The following is a 19412-nucleotide window of genomic DNA, read 5'->3' on the forward strand; positions in this document are numbered from 1 at the left end:
TAATATATTAAATCACCTGATTTTAGTCGACAGTGTTGCTTAACTTAACACGCACAGCCTTAATTGCTTTTTAAATTGGAATTAGCATAAATGACCCAGTAATGGAGATATCCTGATCTGACATATTCCAAAAGGAAAGCAATGGTGTGTCGATATATTGAACTTCAATAAAGATTTGGCTGCACACTCTATGTTATATTAGCTCGGTAATGAAATATATCTACAGACCTGAACATTATCAATGACCCAAAATGACAATCCTAAAGAATTTGACTGAATTCGGTTTGGGCACTGGAAGTCTTCAACTTCTCCAATTGAATCCAGGATGAGAGGTTTTCCCTGCAGCCGAGCTGAGATGTTACTCCTAAGATAGTAGGACAGGACATGATTTTTCTAGTAAAGCCTCTGTAATTGAGTTGACATGCTTTTAAAGCAACTTGAATAATTGAGAAAGCACACAAGCTCCCATCTCACTCAGAAGCTGGTGCAAACCCACATCAATAAATCAGAGGCATTTAAATCTTTATGGTACACCTAGCTGCACAAGAAGAGCATACAGATCAGTACAGGGGAATTCAGCTTATAAATCCTATTTGGTGAAAAAAGAGTTTTTTCTGTGAAAATGTTCTCTGTTACTTATGAAAGTCATAAAATATCATTTTATGTAAGAATATGAAACAGGCCATTCTAAAAGACAAAGACAAAGACTACAGGGTCCTCCTTGGATTATATAAGAATTAAAGGGCTCGAGTTTATGCGCAGTGGTGATTCAAATCACCAAAACCATAAAGATACCCAGGAAGTCTGTGGCTTTTATTTCCCTTCACTGTAACCCAGACTTGGATTATTTTTTGTCACTGATGAAAAGCAGCCATCAACTTGCACATGCTAATTCAGCTCATAAAATTAGGAAAAGTGCATTTGTCTCTCAAATTCATGTTCCCGCCAACCACCTGTTTGGTGGAAAAGAATGAGATGACTAAGCTGTTGTCATCAGACACTCAGCTGGGGGGAAGTTGGGCACGCTGATAAGAAAATGCTTCAGGGAGTGGCTACATTGGTATTGGAATAACTAGAAGTCCACATCATTAAAAAAAAGACTTGCTGATTAAACATTTTGCTGAAGAGGTAGACAGTGATAGATTGGACAACTGAAGATATCTCCCCACACCCCCAACGATAATGCATCAATCATCTGTAAAGAAGCCATCATCACACATTGTGCACTTTTCCATCTATTCTTTCTTGCTGATAGTTTAAACAGTTCTCACTCTCAAATCTCCTGAAGAGGATGATCATCAAGTGTGAGGTTGAACCTCTAGGAAAAATGTGATCTGAAAGCAGTACAGAAGGCAAGATTTATGCAGAATCCCTGGAAAAAGTCTGCCTTCTGCTGCCATCTGGAAGAAAATTTTAAGAAAAGCAAATGCAAAATTAACTTTATGCTTTAGCCATAAATCTGCTCAAGAGAAAAACGAAAAGGCAAATATATAAATTTTAACAGATAATTCTTCTTTTTACCCACTCATAAAAGTTAAACTGAAACTTATTTTTGTTGAACATATGAGCTTATGTTTTTATTTAAAATGTTATAATTCATGCTGCCAACAGTTCGTTCTTCATAACATTATTAGTTTTTACCAGTGTTTTCAGCAGCGTTGATCTGTCTGTTTGTTAGCAACATAACTCAAAGTAATTTACAGATTTTGATTAAATTTTCAGGAAATATCAAAAATTGAAGCTAGAACAAGTGATTAGATTTGGGGGGGTGATTCTTTACTGTTGGGAGATAGGGATAATTTTCCCATTAGAGCTTCTAGCTCACAAACAATGCCCACAATAAAAAAAATTACAATGGCTTGATGGAGGTCTGCGCTCTCTGAATGCATCTACTTCTTCATTATTTGATGTTTTCACAGACTAAATTGAGATTTTAGATTTTTTCTATATTGCATGTTTAAGACTAATCAATCCATATCCTTGTCCTTCCTCCTTGATAGGACTTTGTCATTTGTTATAGGGAAGATTTTAGAATGATGTTCACTGTGTTGTGGAATACTTATCTGGCTTCCCTACAGGTTGCATATAAGATGGGGCAGATGTGTTTATAAGTTCCATCATTCCCTTCCTAATAACACTGTAAATATTTGGGAACTGAGGACCCCCAATGCAGTACTTCAAGGAACAAAATGTTCTCCCTCTCTTGCTTGATATGGGATATAAGTTATTTTTTGTTTAATAAAACTCAAATGTTTTCAGTGAGTGGCATGTCTAGACGGCAGAAAGGTCCGATATGCAGCAATGTTCTGTTCCTACAGAAGCATGTTGTCCATAATAAGTGCAAAATGAGGTTTGGGACTGTTTTGCTGAGAAATGCAAGGTCTCCTCCTGTATGTATTTTCTTGTAGGCCACATGTGGTGGTCATGTGGCTGAGTTTTAGCAGCCACTCATAGGGAGTCAACACTGTAAATCTAGACCAATATGGGCCAAACAAAAGTGAATTTGTTGAAAAAAGTGAAAATTTTGCAATCTGGGCACTGTGTTACAACACATTTCTCTTAATAAACTTTATGTTGTACTTTTTACCTCTTAAACAACATTAACTCTGCACCTGCTTTAACATAATTGAATACTAGTTGCTATATAGCTGTGAAGGAACCAGCCATCGTAGAGGAAACATCATATGACCTCACAACTCTGTCTGAACTGACACTTTAGTTCAGTCACAAAACACACTGCTGTCAGCTGATTTTAAATTTAGTGCTGATAGGAGACTTTACTGATCCATTCATTTTTCACATAAATCTATCCAAAATTATAAATGATATCATGAATAGTTTATTTCTTAAATACTCTATTGTGGGGAAAGATAAATTTTATGATGAAAATGAGGGCTTACTTTCATTTCAGGGCGATAATGTGCTTTTCACCCCCTTGCATTATTTTCTGTTTCACTCTGGCAAACTGGAGTTCCCTCAGGATACTAAACAGAGCTGAATCTTGCATCACATTTAGAGTTATATGACAGGAGAATGGCACTTATTCACATTCTTTCCACGAACAAACTCATTTGGTGAATAGCTGAGTAGACCAAATCATGACAGGCTACTGAAGAGTATGTAAACACACAATCATACATCTATCCAGCTGTGATAAACTATTGTAATAAAGACCGTAGGCAGCCTAATACACTGTGCTGAGCAGACAGAAGGAGGCGTGTATGAACATAAGATGATAACACTTATGATTTATTCATTGGTGAAAGGAACCCTGGTGTTTTATTCATGATTTCTTTAAATATAGCTCATGTGAATTGAAAACGTGAAATGGATGTTCCAACCTAGATTCTTGCATACCCCACAAACCCAAGTGCATGCACACATTTAATCATACGTCAGTTCACAATACAAGGATGCATTCACAAAGAGAATACATGTAGATCAACTTTTAACCATAACATTTAACACAAAAACTAAACTACAGCTGGCTTGAGTGACACAATCAAACATTGTATAGATCTGTTATGATTCATAACAGGTCTTTATGATTAAAAAGCACTAATCAAGGGGTCTAGTAGTTATAAATAGCAGGTTTGTCTATTAAAGTCTATGTATCACCAGAAGGGTATCCCCTTGCAGCTCCTTTCTTGCTTCAACATACAAAGTCTACGATAGTTCTCTGTTCAGCTGGCATGGCTTTGTGAAACTCACTGGGAGCTTTCTAAAGGTTGTGTGTAAGTCATGGAAAAAACGTAATCTTAGGTTACAGTTTAACCAACATTTTACCAGTTTAAAAAAAAATCCTGTTCTTAAAACTAAGTGCATTTAAGCATTTAATGCAAACAACAGCTGAAGTAGAAGAGCAAATTATGCAAGGTGGCAGGCCCGAGTCAGAAATCACACAACAACAACAACATCATCCATCCATCCATGATCCATCCATCCATCCATCCATGATCCATTCATCCATCCATCCATCCATCCATCCATCCATGATCCATCCATCCATTCATCCATCCATCCATCCATCCATCCATCCATCCATGATCCATCCATCCATTCATCCATCCATCCATCCATCCATTCATCCATCCATCCATCCATCCATCCATCCATGATCCATCCATCCATTCATCCATCCATCCATCCATCCATCCATGATCCATCCATCCATTCATCCATCCATCCATCCATCCATCCATCCATCCATCCATCCATGATCCATCCATCCATTCATCCATCCATCCATGATCCATCCATCCATCCATCCATGATCCATCCATCCATCCATCCATGATCCATTCATCCATCCATCCATCCATCCATCCATCCATTTGCTATCATCCTCTTCAGACTTCTTCCTGGTGGCTGTATGCACCGGCCTCCTGACTGAGCTGCAAATGCAAACCTGCAATAACATTTTTTCAGTTGTATGAGTCGAGCTGAAGTTCTGAAATCAGCACTGACATATCACCTTTTTCGTGGCTGCACTGAATTATCCATTGAAATATCCAATTCACTGCATTTTAGTTTTTTATTTGTGTATGATGTGTGTGATTGTGTCTACCAGCATCAAAAGACAATATCAGCCTCCTGAGCTAATAGTGTGTGTTTGCTGCTTGGTGCTAGGCAGCTACCAGTAGTATACAGTAGTAGTTTCTGAACCTTTTCCCATTCAGAATTCATCTAGAGAAATCTAACAAGTCTGCAAAACTGAAGGGGCTTTAAAATAGCTTTTTAATAAAAATAATGATAATTAAATAAATAAAAATAGTCAGTTTACATGTTCATTATAGCAAGACACTGTAATGAATATGGAGAATATTGCACTTTTGTTTAATAATTAATGCATAAAAAGGTTAAACCAGTTTAGTAAAACAGTTTAGGGGTGACAGACAAATTTCTCCTGAGTTCCATAGAACAGAGTCATAGTAACCTGCTTACCTACATGAATGCACAGTATTTTCTTCAAGATCACTGTAATGGAAATCCAGAAGGTTAACTTCTGGCAGAAATAAGTACTTTTTTCAGTTGGCTTGTAAGCATCTTTGTGCAAGTTTTTATCATGTTCCCAGTCCTTTTGACAGAGTCCGTATGGGTCGGTCATGTTTATTTCTAGCTAGAATGCCAATACAACATGATTCAGGAAGACCACATGAAAGCAGATTCTTAAGGGCTGCAGGTAAGGAAAGTTAAATGATCAATATTTCTATTTTTATTTGCAGAGAAACCTCCTGTGAACATTCAATTTTCTTTTCTTTGTTTCTGACTTACATTACCACAGAGATTGTGTAATATCCAGTGAGTCATGTGTTCAATATTTTGATTCTGCTTGACTTCGATTATCATTCATCCAGACAGAAACATGAAGGAATGTATGAGCGGCTGTCAGGAAAATCTTTTAAGAAAGTAATTTAAACTGCTTGTAAAAAGAGTTTAAACATACCATGTCAGTCAAAAGAGCAACCATCTCTGAATTCTAAGAACAGAATAAAGACTAATGAAATTATAAAATTATTTGGAATAACCAGAATATTTTTGGAAAAAATGTCCAGTTTTATATAAACATAATCAAAAATAAAGGGAATGACTAAACGTGAATTGTATTCTCAGCACAGCTATTGGCTCCATTTTGAAATATTTGAATTTACTCCTGAAAAAAAATAAAAAATAAATGTAAGACTTGTCAGAGTTCATTTTCAGTGTCCATAAGACCTGCATTAACCAGTAAAAGATGGTTTACTTTATTAACTGCTTCGCTGTATCTGGACCTGAATGAATGAAGGAATATATGGCCAATCTTTTAGAAGTTAACATTTATTTGCACACAGACTTTCTTATAAAGGTGATGGAATATTTTTTTAAGTGCATCTGAGCTTTCAAAAATTCAAAATCACCAGCTGTTTCTGATCTGACCCGTCGAACAATGAACTTATTTAAGCACCTTCCTAGATAAAATGCTACAGACATTCTCAGAGATTCAAGTATTTTCCTAGTAAAGAGCTCTCTCTATATTTTTCTGTGTCAAATGTAGACGGTTTTTTTTTTCCTAAAGGTTTGTTTCTGGTTAGGACAACTGATTTTAATGTGGCTGTAGCAGTATACCCGGTGGCAACATTATTCAGTCTATTTTATTTATATTTACTCAAAGCAATCAATGGGAACATGCCTCATACATATTATATTTATTTTTAGTTAGTCATTTTGGGGGGTGGGGGGGCTTAGAATGATCACTTGAGATTTACTTTGTTAGTGAGTGGACACTGAAAGATATTTTTAAAAAAAACAAAGAAACTAGGTTAAACATAGCAGTGTGTGTTTTATGATCATGTTATATATAGCTAGTCTCTGCTGATTATCAGTTGATCATGAGTCTTTTCTCTCCAAATGTCGTGATTCTATAAGTGATGCTGAAGATTGTGTGACATATTTAGTTAGCTGTTAGCTTTCTGTGGTCACTGTCATCTAACTTCATGTGTATTATTTTGCTAAACAGAACAGCCAAACTTGTTCTCTTGACAAGATAACAAGTTGAATTGGATGGGGAAAAAAGTGCACACACAAAAAATGCAAGAGACAGATGTTCACCAATGCTCCAGAAGTGCCCGTTGGCTGATTGTCAGTTTGGGTTTGTAGGAGCCATTACAGATTTTGTCAGAACAGAACAATGTTAATACATAAAAGCTACACATATAGGTCAAAGTAATTTCACTTAAGCTTTACACTAAAAAAAAAGAAAGAAAAGAAAGAAAAATAAAAATTAAATTTGCAAACACTAGCTTTTATATGTGATGGAAAACTGCAGTTATGGGTATTTATCAGGTCCAGACCTGACTGCCATTCATAAGAAGACTATTTTATATGTGTCATTCTCTTTTTTGAGTCTGCAAATGTTTCATGTTGCAGAGAAACTACCAAAACATAAACAGCAAGTCCTGCATGTCCCTCTGTGCTGGTGACTGGACACATCAACTGCTATCTAAGCCATTACCTGAAACTTGAATTTTCCCTTGAGACAATGCTCTGCTGACACAATACCACATTATTGTGTCCGCTTAGGCAAGACAAAGAACACTGTCCAGCTCCACAAGCACATCTCTGCATCACTCATTATACTAGCTCATCATCTGCACTGTGTATTTGGCGCCAAATGTGCCTGTGTGGAGGCACAGCAGCCAAATTCCAAATTAAGTGACCTGGAGCAGACCTGGGATATCTGCTGCTCCCAGGCACCAGGCGCTTTAAAAAAATCTGGATTTACAGTGCTGCCAGAAAAACCATCTGTGCGCTGTAACTGCATAAGCTCCATCGGCTGTGCTGTCACCCTTATCTCTGCACATCCATCTTCACTTCAGCATTTGAAAACTGACTTAATGTGAACAGTAAATCTCTTTTTCTTAGCATTCTCTTAATAGAAAACGTGACACGACTGCAGCTTTGTCCTGCATTTCGGGGGAACCCGGCAACTGTTTACGTCTGCATTTCCAGGTTTCTCATTAAGAAACTATGTCAAAAACATTAAACACAGTAAAAGAAACACCGTTACCGGGATAAGCTCACAGGAGTAAAGAATAACTTAGATTGTTTAAAATCTGCTGAACAATGAATGAAGTTAAGGTTTAGATTTGTTACCACCTGTTTCAGGCCCAGATGTTTGTGTTTACCTGGTTTTTGGTGGAAGTTCCTACCTCTGTCATGAATTCAAAAGCTAGCAATCATTAAATGTTTCTAGCCATTTTACAAATGGATGGATTGAAACTTGCTAGTATACAAACTGTTGGATGCAGTTACACCATCATACTGATTATTTATATGTTAATTATTGTTCTGATATTTTTATTCTGAACTAAAATATATATTATCTGTTCATCTGTGAAGAGTACTTTCTGATAAATTAATATATCCTGGCTATTATAAAATGAAAAGACAGATGTTTAAATATACAGGACTAATTAATTTAATACATCTTGTTTAAGCAAAAAAAAAGTTAAAACATTGAATCAAGCAAAAGCAATTAGGAAGTTTATTCATTTATCACTTCAGATGTCAGTTCCAGTCTGAAACAACTGAATGTTGGACAGAACATCACTGGGACTCATGTTAATCAGAGAACAACAAACATCACAATGTGGTGGAGGAAAGTGATGTTCTCATCTGTACATGGGAGTTTCATCCAGATCGGTACGGTTTAATTTATAATCACATTGTGTCTGCAGTCAGTAACTTTTTGTTTGTGAATTCCCAGGTGTACCACCTCCCCGGTTTGTTCATCATCCCGTTTATAAAACTGACACTATGTAAAAGCCATCTTTCTGCACACATTAAGCCCAAACTACCCTTTATATTCAGACCTACTTTCAGCCAAAACCACTTCACCAGGCAAGGTTTCTACAAATAATTCACATTAACAATCAATGATTTTACTGTTAAACACATTCAAGACAACATTCAAATATATTACATTGACTTAATATTTATAATATACTCTATATTGCATTCAGTAGCTTTGTGCTGGCCCTCTATGCTGTATATTCACTTTTATGACAGAAGTTATTGGACTGTAAATACTAAGTGAATGCATTATGAAAAGGCTGCTATTAAGTTAAGATTTTTATTCAAGAGCCTGCCTCATTAGGGGGATTCTTGAATCAGTTTTCTTATTCTCTTTCATATCATGGCACACATCTTAGAGAATGCAGACTATTTTATAATCCAGCCAAATAAACAGCCCAAAGCATAATTAGTTGGTCAGTTGTTTTTTACAGCCAGGCAGAAGATGGATGGATGGGTAGATAGATAAAACTGTTTTATAATTCAGGTTTTATAGTCCTATGTGTCATCACATTAAAATTGCTGTAAAATAACAGATGCATTAAAGTGCCAAGTCTCAGTTTTAATTTTATTGGGTTTAGATTAATATAGGAAGAACCGTGTGTGAACAAAAGCCTTTTCATTACAGGTGTGTAATTTCACCCATGGTTGCTTCCTGTAGTTTTAGTGTTAGTTCATTCACCCAACTGTTTATATATGGTTAGAGCTGTCAAAATAAAGATGGAAATTAGACATGTGCATGAAAGTGGAAGAGAAGATGATAATAATGAGGATTTAAAAAGAAGAAACAGATCTGCACATTTAGAAAAGTAGGCCCTCTATGGAAAATGACAAAATGCCAGTCAATAAAATTATTTGTATTAAGATTAAGTCTGACTGACTATAGAGCAAATCAAGAACATGTATGGAGGATTTGCAACAAGATCTGAACCCTTAACAAAACTCAAAAATAGAAAAGTTCTCCAATTTACACAAGGAAACCCTTGGGTTTCTGAACACAGTTCTATGGATTGATATGCTTAGATTCAGCTAAAGGATTGAAAAAAGACATGTTATAAAAAAAAATACCCTACCTGATTTTATTGAAACTGAGTCCCTGAGATATCATAGGGTGATAAAATTTAAGCTGTTTCTGGCTGCAAATGATTTCTCATGCAACAGAATATTTCATGTAATTAATTTGCTTTAGGTTTTGTGTCACAATCATTTAAAATTTTTACCTGCATAAATCTTCCCCCTTTGTTGGACCTTATCACATTAATGCAAACGGGGAGTGGGTCATTTGGCTGATGCCCAGGCTTAAATGTGGTGAAAACTCCGCCCACCCGACTGGCCATTCGGTCGCCCGGGTAATAAATGGTGCGGACCCACAACACCCGGGAAGTTGGTTTGTGCTCAATGAATTGTGGGAAAGTTGAACTAATTTAACGCAGCGAGGTCGTTCATGTTTAAATATTTTCATGTTTCTTGTTAACTCTGGTCACTTTTGCTGTCTCATCTTAAAATTTCCCACTTTATTTGCCTGATTAAATGTTAAGGAGCTGTGTTTTTTGATCGCTTTGTCAGTGCCCGGTCTCTGTTGTTGAAGACGTACTCTACTGACCCATCTCCATCGGGTAGCATCTCTAGCTCTATTTCAGGGAGCAATCCCTCGTTACCCTGCTGGTGGTGTCGCGAATAGTCGCTGCAGCGGATTAGGGAAAAGATCCTTCACGGCCCGACAGAAAGCTTACACACACCGAACTTTCGACCTTAAGCTACAGATAGCTTAAACGATGAGTGGAGCCACGAATTTCAAAAACTGCGGCTCTGTGTTGATAACGGGAGCCAGCCGTGGGCTGGGGCTGCAGATTGTCGACAGTCTGGCGAGGGGAAGTTTCTCACCCGGCAAGATTATAGCCACGGCCAGAAACCCAGACGCTGCGCAGGTAAAGGTCGACACCGTGAAATAGTTCACTGTACCTGCAATATATACATTTATTAATTATATATTTATATATATTTATTTTCATTGCAGAGGTAATTTAACTGCGCTATTCCAAATTGACCTAAAAACCAGATGGAGTGTTTCCTAGTGGCACAAATTTAATGTTCGCCAGCAGAGGGCGACATTCTCATGATATCTGTTTGTAACCTGCAGAAACTTCAGGAACTGGCAGAGAAGCATCCCAACATCCGCATTGTAGCTTTAGGTAAGACAGTAAAGCAGTATTAGGTATTTAATAGCAAATTATAGCCCCTCATATTCCAGTAAAACATTTCAGAGACATTGAAATATATTAAATATTGTACGCTAAAAACACCACGAGGACTTAAAAAATAACATAGAGACAGAGAAATGTTTAATATAATTTATTTAACCTTTATTTTACTAGGCAACACATTAGGAACAAATTTTTATTTACAATGTTGGCCTGGCAAGTGCCAGAAAGCACTTGTAAATAGCAACAAAGACATGGACAGGTGTTTTAAACGTGAAAACAGGGTGATATTAAAAAAATGCCACTTAAGAACAGTCATCTCAAGGCACTTTACAGACGTAGTTCAAGTCTGTTTAAAGACAAAATGACAACTATGTGAGACAAAAGTATGATGAACATTTGTAGTTGTTTTGTGTCTCTATGCCAAACAACAATTAAGACAAAAAGAGGATACAATAAAGATTCATATCATGGCTACAGTAATTTGGATTAAAAATGTCCTTAATGTTGCCAAAAAGATACAAAACAACAAGGATGTGACTTGAAGGTACACAAATTTGGCATATAATTAACTGAGAGAGAGACCGACTGGTCACACAGATAAATAAAATTATTATAAAGATACATGGAACAATTAGTAAAACAAACAAAAGTGGGGTGCAAAACCACCCAAAATAGATGGTGTAAAACCATGCATAAAAAGATCCAAAATGACTGCCAGAGGTACTTGAGACAAACAACAACCACAAATTCTATCTGCATGGTGGTTGTATTTTCTTTTTAAGTATAGCTGGTTTTTAACCAATTTCATTTCCCTTTTATAAATGTGTGTCCAGTGGCATATAGTTTCATTACCTGGAAATATTTGTACTTGTGATTGAAGGCATTTCACCATTGATTAGTTTTATCTTGGTTTTGATGACTTGCAGTTTTGTTGTGCTTCTTGTTTAGATGTCGTGAGTCAGGAGAGTATAGACAAGTGTGCAGAGGAGGTGGGACAGCTGGTACAAGAAGATGGTCTGAACTGTCTGATCAACAATGCAGGGATCAACGTGGTGGCTGACTTCCATTCTGTTACTGCAGAGAAGATGATAGAAAACTTCCACACAAATTCTGTTGCTCCTCTAATGATCACCAAGGTAATCTATTGTTGTAATGGTTTGTGTGTTCAGCTAACTTGGGCCTGATAGAGCAGAATCCTGGGCCCTTTTCCTGAACAGAGAAATGAAAAAAAAATAGTAGCCAGACTTTTGTTTTTCTTTTCTTCTTTTTCAGTCATTTAGAGCAGGACACTGAGTTGTGTATTTCCATGAAACTAACTTGAAAAAGTGACCTTGAAACAAAGACATAACAAAATCCCAGAGCTTTGAGCAAACTGCATGTCATAAATATTAATTAGGACTTTTGGTTTTGGTTGGCCTCAGAGTGCGGGAGGGTACAGAGCAGCACTGTGTGCTGTTAGAAATATCAGCACTAATCAAAAGCTTGTCAGCAGGACCGATTCTTGCTGACACAAAGTTTGAAGGACAGTTTTAGTAACTGCAAGGTCACTCCGCTGCCCAAAGCCCCCCGCAATAACTGTGGGAAGTAAATCACATGGAGCAGAAAGCTCCATGTAAGCTTAAAAGCATATTTTAGTTCATGATCAATGTTAGAGCTTATTTAAACATAACAGAGAAATGACAGAAAACTGAAAACAGCTGAGATCATTTTTCAAAACAAAAGCAAGTATTTCCAGCCTCAAATTTGATGCTTTTCTTCATCATTTGTAGAGTGCAGTAAGTATTTATCTAATGTGAACAATAAAACTTTTTTTTATCATTCACTGAATAATTATTCAGAAAATAACTAGGCTTTGATAGCCCCCCCGCCCCCCCTCATAACCAATATTGTCAGACAGGCAAGAAGAAGAAATTGCACCCTTTATCAGTTGTAAGGTTTTGTGTATCTGGACATAATCAGTATCATTTGGTTCTTCCCAACTCTTAATAGTAGGTAAATATAGCTTCAGCACAACAATACATGCCATATTACATTATGTTTGTATCTATTTAACAAAAACTAAGTCCCATCTGTCAGGGATCAAGCAGTAAAGCAACAAGGGAAAATCCAGAAGAACAAATAAACATACACATACAAAGAAAACAAAATGGCTAACAATAACTAGACAAAGACTCAAAACTAGCTAAACTTGAAACCAACCCCATGATCCAGTGGCACATGGTAGAGCCCGAAGAGCCGGCGCCCAGATTTAAGGCTCCTCAGCCCTTTGCCACACCTTTCCTGAACAGGGAAGGAAGCTTCCCCACCATGGTAACACAAGAGAAACATGTTAAAGTACATAACCTTCCATTGTTGCTACGTGTGCACTCCAAACCACCAATGCAAGGTAAACATGAAAACAAAATGAATAATGTTTATTATTCGTCTGCAAAGAAATGTGTAAAACAAACATGACAAACATTAACCTTGTGGGGTTTGCGCCATCCCACCATCTTTATGGGTTCAGCAGGGATTAATTGTTGGTGCTAATCAATCTAGGAAGGGCTGTGAGGGCTTTATACGCCTCTTCTCTTTCTACAGTGAAAAAAAATATTTTTAAGCAGAAAACATTTAAGATAAGTGGACGTCCCATTAAGTTCAGCCTAAGGTTAGACCGTGCAGTGCTCAGAGCATCAGCAAAAAACCCAGGAGCTACATTCCAGACTGCACAGGCCTCGGTTAGCATGTTAAAGTTCATTACAGTACAGTTAAAAAAACATTAAAGAAGTATGGCTTGTTTGTAAGAGTTGAAGCGAGACACTGATAACTTCAGACAGAAAACCATTACCTTAGCTTACTCATGCCAAAGCTGGCTCTACAAACTGCTGAGTCATCAGACAGACTTTTTTGTGGGGTGTTGTTTTTATTCATTGCTGTTGTATTTTGGCTTAGTTTTTATTAAGTAGATTTAAACACAGTGTAATATGTCCTGTATTCTTTTTCATCTGATTTTGTATTTCTTTAAATTTTAAGACTTGATAAAAACCACGTTAATTTTATTGTGGCCTACCAAATAAAACCTTCAAACTAAATAAGGATATATGCTCTTTTTGACATTGACTTAAAGGAAAAAAAACACTGTTTTCTTTAACTAATTAAGCTTTGCTAGTTTTTTCTGGGGAGATTTAAAGAAAAACTAATTTAGCATATTTCAAATGTTTATATTATATTTTCCCAATAATTCATGTCTGCTTGTATATGTATTAAGACACGGACAAAAAACTAAAAATAAAGGATCTGGATTGAATCTGAGGGTATTTATTGCCTTTTTAGATAAATTTGTATGAAGCACCCAAGTCATTTTAATGTAAGATGCACCTGCAGCCACCAGAGGGCAGCACTAACACTAGACTGGTTTTGCTCCAGATTCTATCACAAATGTACATGTAATGGCTGTTTTGTTTTTTCTGCCCATCAGACGTTTCTGCCGCTGCTGAAGCAAGCTGCATCCAGAGGAGGAAGTGGCTCAGGTGCTATGGGAATCCGGAGGGCAGCAGTCATTAATATGACCTCCCTGCTGGGCTCTGTGGAGCTCACCTGGGGTGAGAGGGCCAACAACTTCAAGTGGTACCCCTACAGGACATCCAAGGTATGTATGTATGTATTTATGTATTTATTTATCTTTTACATGTATTAAAATTTTAACTTTAAGAGCAATTGCAGCTTGTAGTGATGCTAGTTCGGCTTTAAGGGTAATATTTATTTTACACTATCAACTTCTGCTGGTAAATTCTGGTGAAATGGACAGTCGCACAAAACAGCGGCCAGTTATTTATTTATACACTGACTATAAATTTTCCACTTTTTTCAGTGTTAGTACACATTTTAGCTACATGGAAACAAGCACGCTGCTAATTTTGGGATCTCGGTACAGCAGACCTTATCTACATATTCATGTTCATAGTCTCGTTTGTTGACGTGTATCAAGCTGATGGACTGTTCTCAGGACAAATGTCTGTCTTTTCAGACTGGTGATTGGCTGTATTATTTGAGAGAAAAATATACAGGAAACAGAATTACCACAAAACCACTGGTGCTGTGGAGGAAACTCAGCTGTCCGAGGATATAAACAATTGTTTAACTACTAAAGATCTATTTAGAGCTAATATTATAACTGTCATGGTTTAATTGATAATTTAGTGTCATAAAGTTAGTCATTATAAATATTTAATTATGTCTGTTCCTTTTAAGGACACAAATGTAGTATAAACCACCTGGGGAAATTTTTACCAAGCTCATGAAGAATAACAGCTATTTATTGGCAACTGAAACTAAAATATGAATAGAAAATATTGATTTGTTTGCCTTATAGTCATAGAAAACCCTAATTCTCCCTAGTTGTGTTTACGGGCGTGAATGAAAGGTGATTATGCACAATGATCACGACTATCTTAAATCTTAGTAAGCCTTGTATTGAAGGACATTTAAGGACATTAAGCAGCAGGACGTGTCAGCTCCTCATACAGTAAAAAAAACCAGTAACAATAAAGAATTCATGTCATGTTCTGAATATCTGGTTTAAAAAAAAACAAATATGAACACAATCTAAGCGCAAAATTATTTTCAAATTTGCAGAAACAAATATGAAAGCTGACAGTTTTTTTATAGAGGTCCCTTATGGTGTTGACAAATTTACAAATTCAAGCTGCTAAAGTTTCTAGTAAGCTTCAGTCAGACTCAAAAACAAATATTAAAACAGCTGTTGTGCTGTCTTATGCATCTCCTCCTTTTCCAGTTCTTCACAGCAGAGTTGGTAAGTTCAAAGACTACGTTCATACTGGTTGTTCACCTTATTATTTAAACGGGCCCTCCATCACATTGAAGTGTGAACGGTACACGACCCTAAAGTTACCCACAAGCGCAGAAGAAGACACGTCACATGCATTGAGTTAATATAGGTGCTACATGTGTTTGTGCATTAATTTGAAAGTTCTTGTCCAGTTGGAATGGACTAAATTATGACCAACTGAAAAGGGAAAGTAGGAGATTGGAAAAAATAAAAGAGCACTAATCTTAATAACTGGTTTTTGTGCAGCAGTGGCTGCTACCTCTGTACCTTTGTCGATTTGGAGTCGGGACCCGGTGCAGATTTCTGGCGCCTTTGTCAGTTCAATGAAAAAAAGTTGGATGAAATGCAATATGACCATTTAGACTAAGGTTGCTTTGAAAAAAGATCTGATCTGACTTAGTACCACATGTGAAAGTGGCCTGGGTCAGATTTGAAAAAGTGGACCAGCTGTAATAAAAAGATCTGATATGGGTTACATATAGACAAAAAAGTCAGATTTGAGTCATCTGCAGTGTGAACAGAGCCAAAGTTTACATGAACCATGAACACACAATAGACACAATTAACTATCCATGTTCAAGATAGACATAAAATGAGAGTTTTCTTTAATGTACATTTTTGAATATTTCAATGGGTTGAATGGAAGGTAAAGTTCATAATGGTGTTTTTGCTCTGTGGAAACCTGCTGTGGCTCCTCATTCAGAGTGCCCTGAACATGGTTAGTCGCTGTATGGCAGTGGACCTGGAACCTGATGGGATTCTCTGTATGGCTATCCACCCTGGGTGGGTCCGCACTGACATGGGGGGTTCAGAGGTAAGGACTTACTCACTGTCTCAGTCTTTCTGGGGTACCTGTAGTCTGGGGTGTAGTAACCTTTTCAGAAGTATGTGTGGTGGTAGGGGGAGGTCAGCGACTTCTGTTATGATCACACTACTGAACATAGTCAGGTTTTTTTCTGAACCATAACTGTGACTTTGGGGTAGCAAACTAACAAAATATCAATTTCACCATCAGAGGGCTGTGTATCTGCATAGAAAAGCATGCTTGGGGGTAATGAATTGCTAAGTGTAAACTAACCTTCACTTAGGTAAACTTCAGATGTCCCCAGTGTCAGTGAATGCAGCATGCAATGCACTTCCATTTGTTCTACATGAGCACTGAAAACTATCAACTTGTTGTTTTTCCAAATTTAACATTTGATGACATCTTAAGTTCTAATAAGCAGCTAATAATTTACTAAAATCTAGGCCTTAAAAAACTCTCATTTGTGCCGCCTTTTCCTGGTGTGTGTCCCAACCTGGTCCCCTTATCAAAACTTTTCTATACCTGTCCCTGTATATTAATCCTTTCTATTACCTGTCAACCACCTCCTTAGAGAATTGTCCTGCTCTGATTTGGATTTCAGAGCCTGTTCATAATTTCCCTTTCACCACATTCATGGCTCCTAAAAGGTAAACTTACTTATTCAACATCTGCACAGCACCAATTATTCAGAGAAGACACCCCTTGTTTAATCTTGGGTTTATTTAGATATCTGAACCTGATTCATCTGACTGTATTATGACCAGCTATGTCACCTCATTAAAAATGCAAACAAAAGGGTCTCTAATTGAAACGGTTTACCGGTTTTCACAAACAGCTTGCTAGTTTCCTCCTCCTCAGCATGAGCTGAATGATAAACAACGCCCATGCCTCTAGTGACACAGTGCTGCAATGCAGTTATACTAGAAGTGAGAAAATCTACTCTTTGTATGAATACATGTTCCAGAGAATATATTTACCTAAAATGCCTGCTATGACCCCTGGGTATGTTGTCCAGATTTTCCAAGTATTGAAGAATCCTGACCGCTGTATATAGAGATCATTGTGTTAAAATGTCAGTGAATTATGTGATTTTGGTTCTCTGTTTCTTTCCAGGCTCCACTGAGTGCTGATGAGAGCATTTCTTCTGTCTTATCCGTTATTGGTGGACTGACTGAAAAGGATCATGGGTCATTTCTGAACTTTACAGGGGAGCAGTTGCCATGGTGACCTGGTCATCATCGCAGTAATAAGTAAGATGCCCAAGGCTGTTCATATGAATGTGTCAGCCAGAGGTTAACTTATTTTACCTAAATAACTTGTTCTTAAGAAATTACTTTAAATTAAGTAGATAAACAACGGGGTGCAGCTTATTTATACAAACTAAATAGGAAGCACTTTTAGTTCTTCAGTTCCATTATGTTTGCCTTCTGCTGCTTAAAGCCAGAGAAAAGGCTTTAAACGCAATGTTAGTAATCAGCATTTGAGGTATTAAAGTGTTAAAAGGTTTCTGTCCATCACTGGAATGACTTAAAGAGATATTTTGGTTCAGTCTGCTGTTAAAAAAGCCTTGATCGTTTATTGCTGAAGCTTTTGCGTATTAGTTGAGGAAGGAACATGTTGTGTTTTTAAACCTCATTCTTTCCTGTACATTTCAAAGAAACTTTAAAATGCATTCACATTTTTATTCTCATGTTTCTGAGGACAAAAATCAGATTTATATCATTCAAAATGACCTCAAACTGACAATTATTAGAGCTAAGAAACATCACAGATGTTTTTTTTTAACTCTTAAGCCAGTTTGAATGTTGAGTGCAGTGAACTGAATGTAGTGATGCTCTGATATCTGCATTTCTGGAATTTTACAATGTAAACCACAAATTATGATTATAATATAATCTGTTCACAGTGTATAAAATGTACTGGTTTATTATAGCTGTTTATTTATTGGTTGCTGTTTAAATAATTGCTTTTAGCAATGTTGTTGTGAAGCATTAATAAAGGTTTAAATGTAAAAACTAAAGGTGTATCAGTGTTAGTGTATAAATCAAAGCACAACTGATTTTAAGACCTAATTTTATGTTTTGAAAGGACATGAAAAACATGATGTAGACATTGTGTTGGAAACTTTTTGTTCTTCCTTTCTTTTACTCCATTTCAAGCAGTCAGCTAGGATTTTTAAATTGGCCAACTAGAACTGGTAAAGCGGTGGTAGGAGATTAAGCCATGACATTAGCATTTTAGATTTCTCTTTTTTTGTGGCATCTTATGAAGGACAGATGTGTGGTGGAGCTTAATATTCTCTCATTCCTAAAATAGCTTTTTTTTCCCTCCCCAAGCAGTTAATTATCACTTAGCCATGCAAAGAGAAAACAGTAAAACGAATTCAGTGATGTTTGAGTAGTTAAGACTGTATGGAGTAAATGCAAATAACCCACAACTAAAGTGTATACTTCCCAAGTTTGATTTACAAAGTTAAACAAGAAGAATTCCAGACATTTTCTGTATAACTGCAAGTAAAAAGACTCAGTATAATTGGACAGATTAATTTTATTTTGAATTTAAAGGCCTTTTAGGTATGGAACCCATTCACGTCACTCAAAATAGAGTGCCTCCCTTTGGATGCTTTGCCAGGCTTTTACTGCTGATGTCATGAATTACTTCTTTCTGGGCTTTTCAATAAATTAAAAGCACGCTCAGCTGAGTTGAGGTCAGAGGACTGACTTGGCTGTGCCAGTTGAATTGCCTTCACACTCTGCTCTGGCTCATAATTCATCTGTATTGTGATGTCAGTTTAGCAGAATTTTCTGAAAGAAAATACAGCTCTGTGCCCTTTAGAGTTCATGCTGATTCCACCTCTATCAACAGTCATGGATTAAACAGCAGTGGTCCAGCTCCATTGTGCAAGTTACTGCATCACTGCTTCCCCACCATGAACTTTTCCTTTCCTCCTATGCATTTCTCTTCCCATCGCCATCTTCAGTGGTTTACACTTAAACATGTTAATGAAACTGTTGTTTGTACAGGGACATTTTAAATTCTAAGTGAACCAAGAAGTTGGACATGTTTTTCTTCATACCTGGAATGACTTAGTGAACTAATAACTTTTAGTTTTTTTGTCAAGGTGTGTTGACCTTCTGCTGATATTGTTGAGGTCCCATTTTAAGTATGTTTCCTCTTATGCATTGCATGCCTTGTTGTCAGCAGACTTCCCTTAAAAAACAATTGTGAGAAGTCTGCACTGTAG

General features: G+C 36.9%; 1 protein-coding gene across 1 annotated transcript; it reads left to right on the forward strand.

The window, feature by feature from the left end:
• Nucleotides 1-9998: 9998 nt before the first annotated feature.
• Nucleotides 9999-18165, forward strand: si:dkey-12e7.4 (uncharacterized protein LOC558132 homolog). Its single transcript, XM_041995999.1, has 6 exons — nt 9999-10259; nt 10472-10523; nt 11484-11671; nt 13993-14163; nt 16067-16177; nt 17282-18165. The coding sequence occupies exons 1-6, from the start codon at nt 10107-10109 to the stop codon at nt 17393-17395; spliced, it is 789 nt and encodes a 262-aa protein (XP_041851933.1). The 5' UTR covers nt 9999-10106; the 3' UTR covers nt 17396-18165.
• Nucleotides 18166-19412: the final 1247 nt, after the last annotated feature.

This window comes from Melanotaenia boesemani, chromosome 10, assembly GCF_017639745.1.
Source record: "Melanotaenia boesemani isolate fMelBoe1 chromosome 10, fMelBoe1.pri, whole genome shotgun sequence".
Taxonomy (NCBI): domain Eukaryota; kingdom Metazoa; phylum Chordata; class Actinopteri; order Atheriniformes; family Melanotaeniidae; genus Melanotaenia; species Melanotaenia boesemani.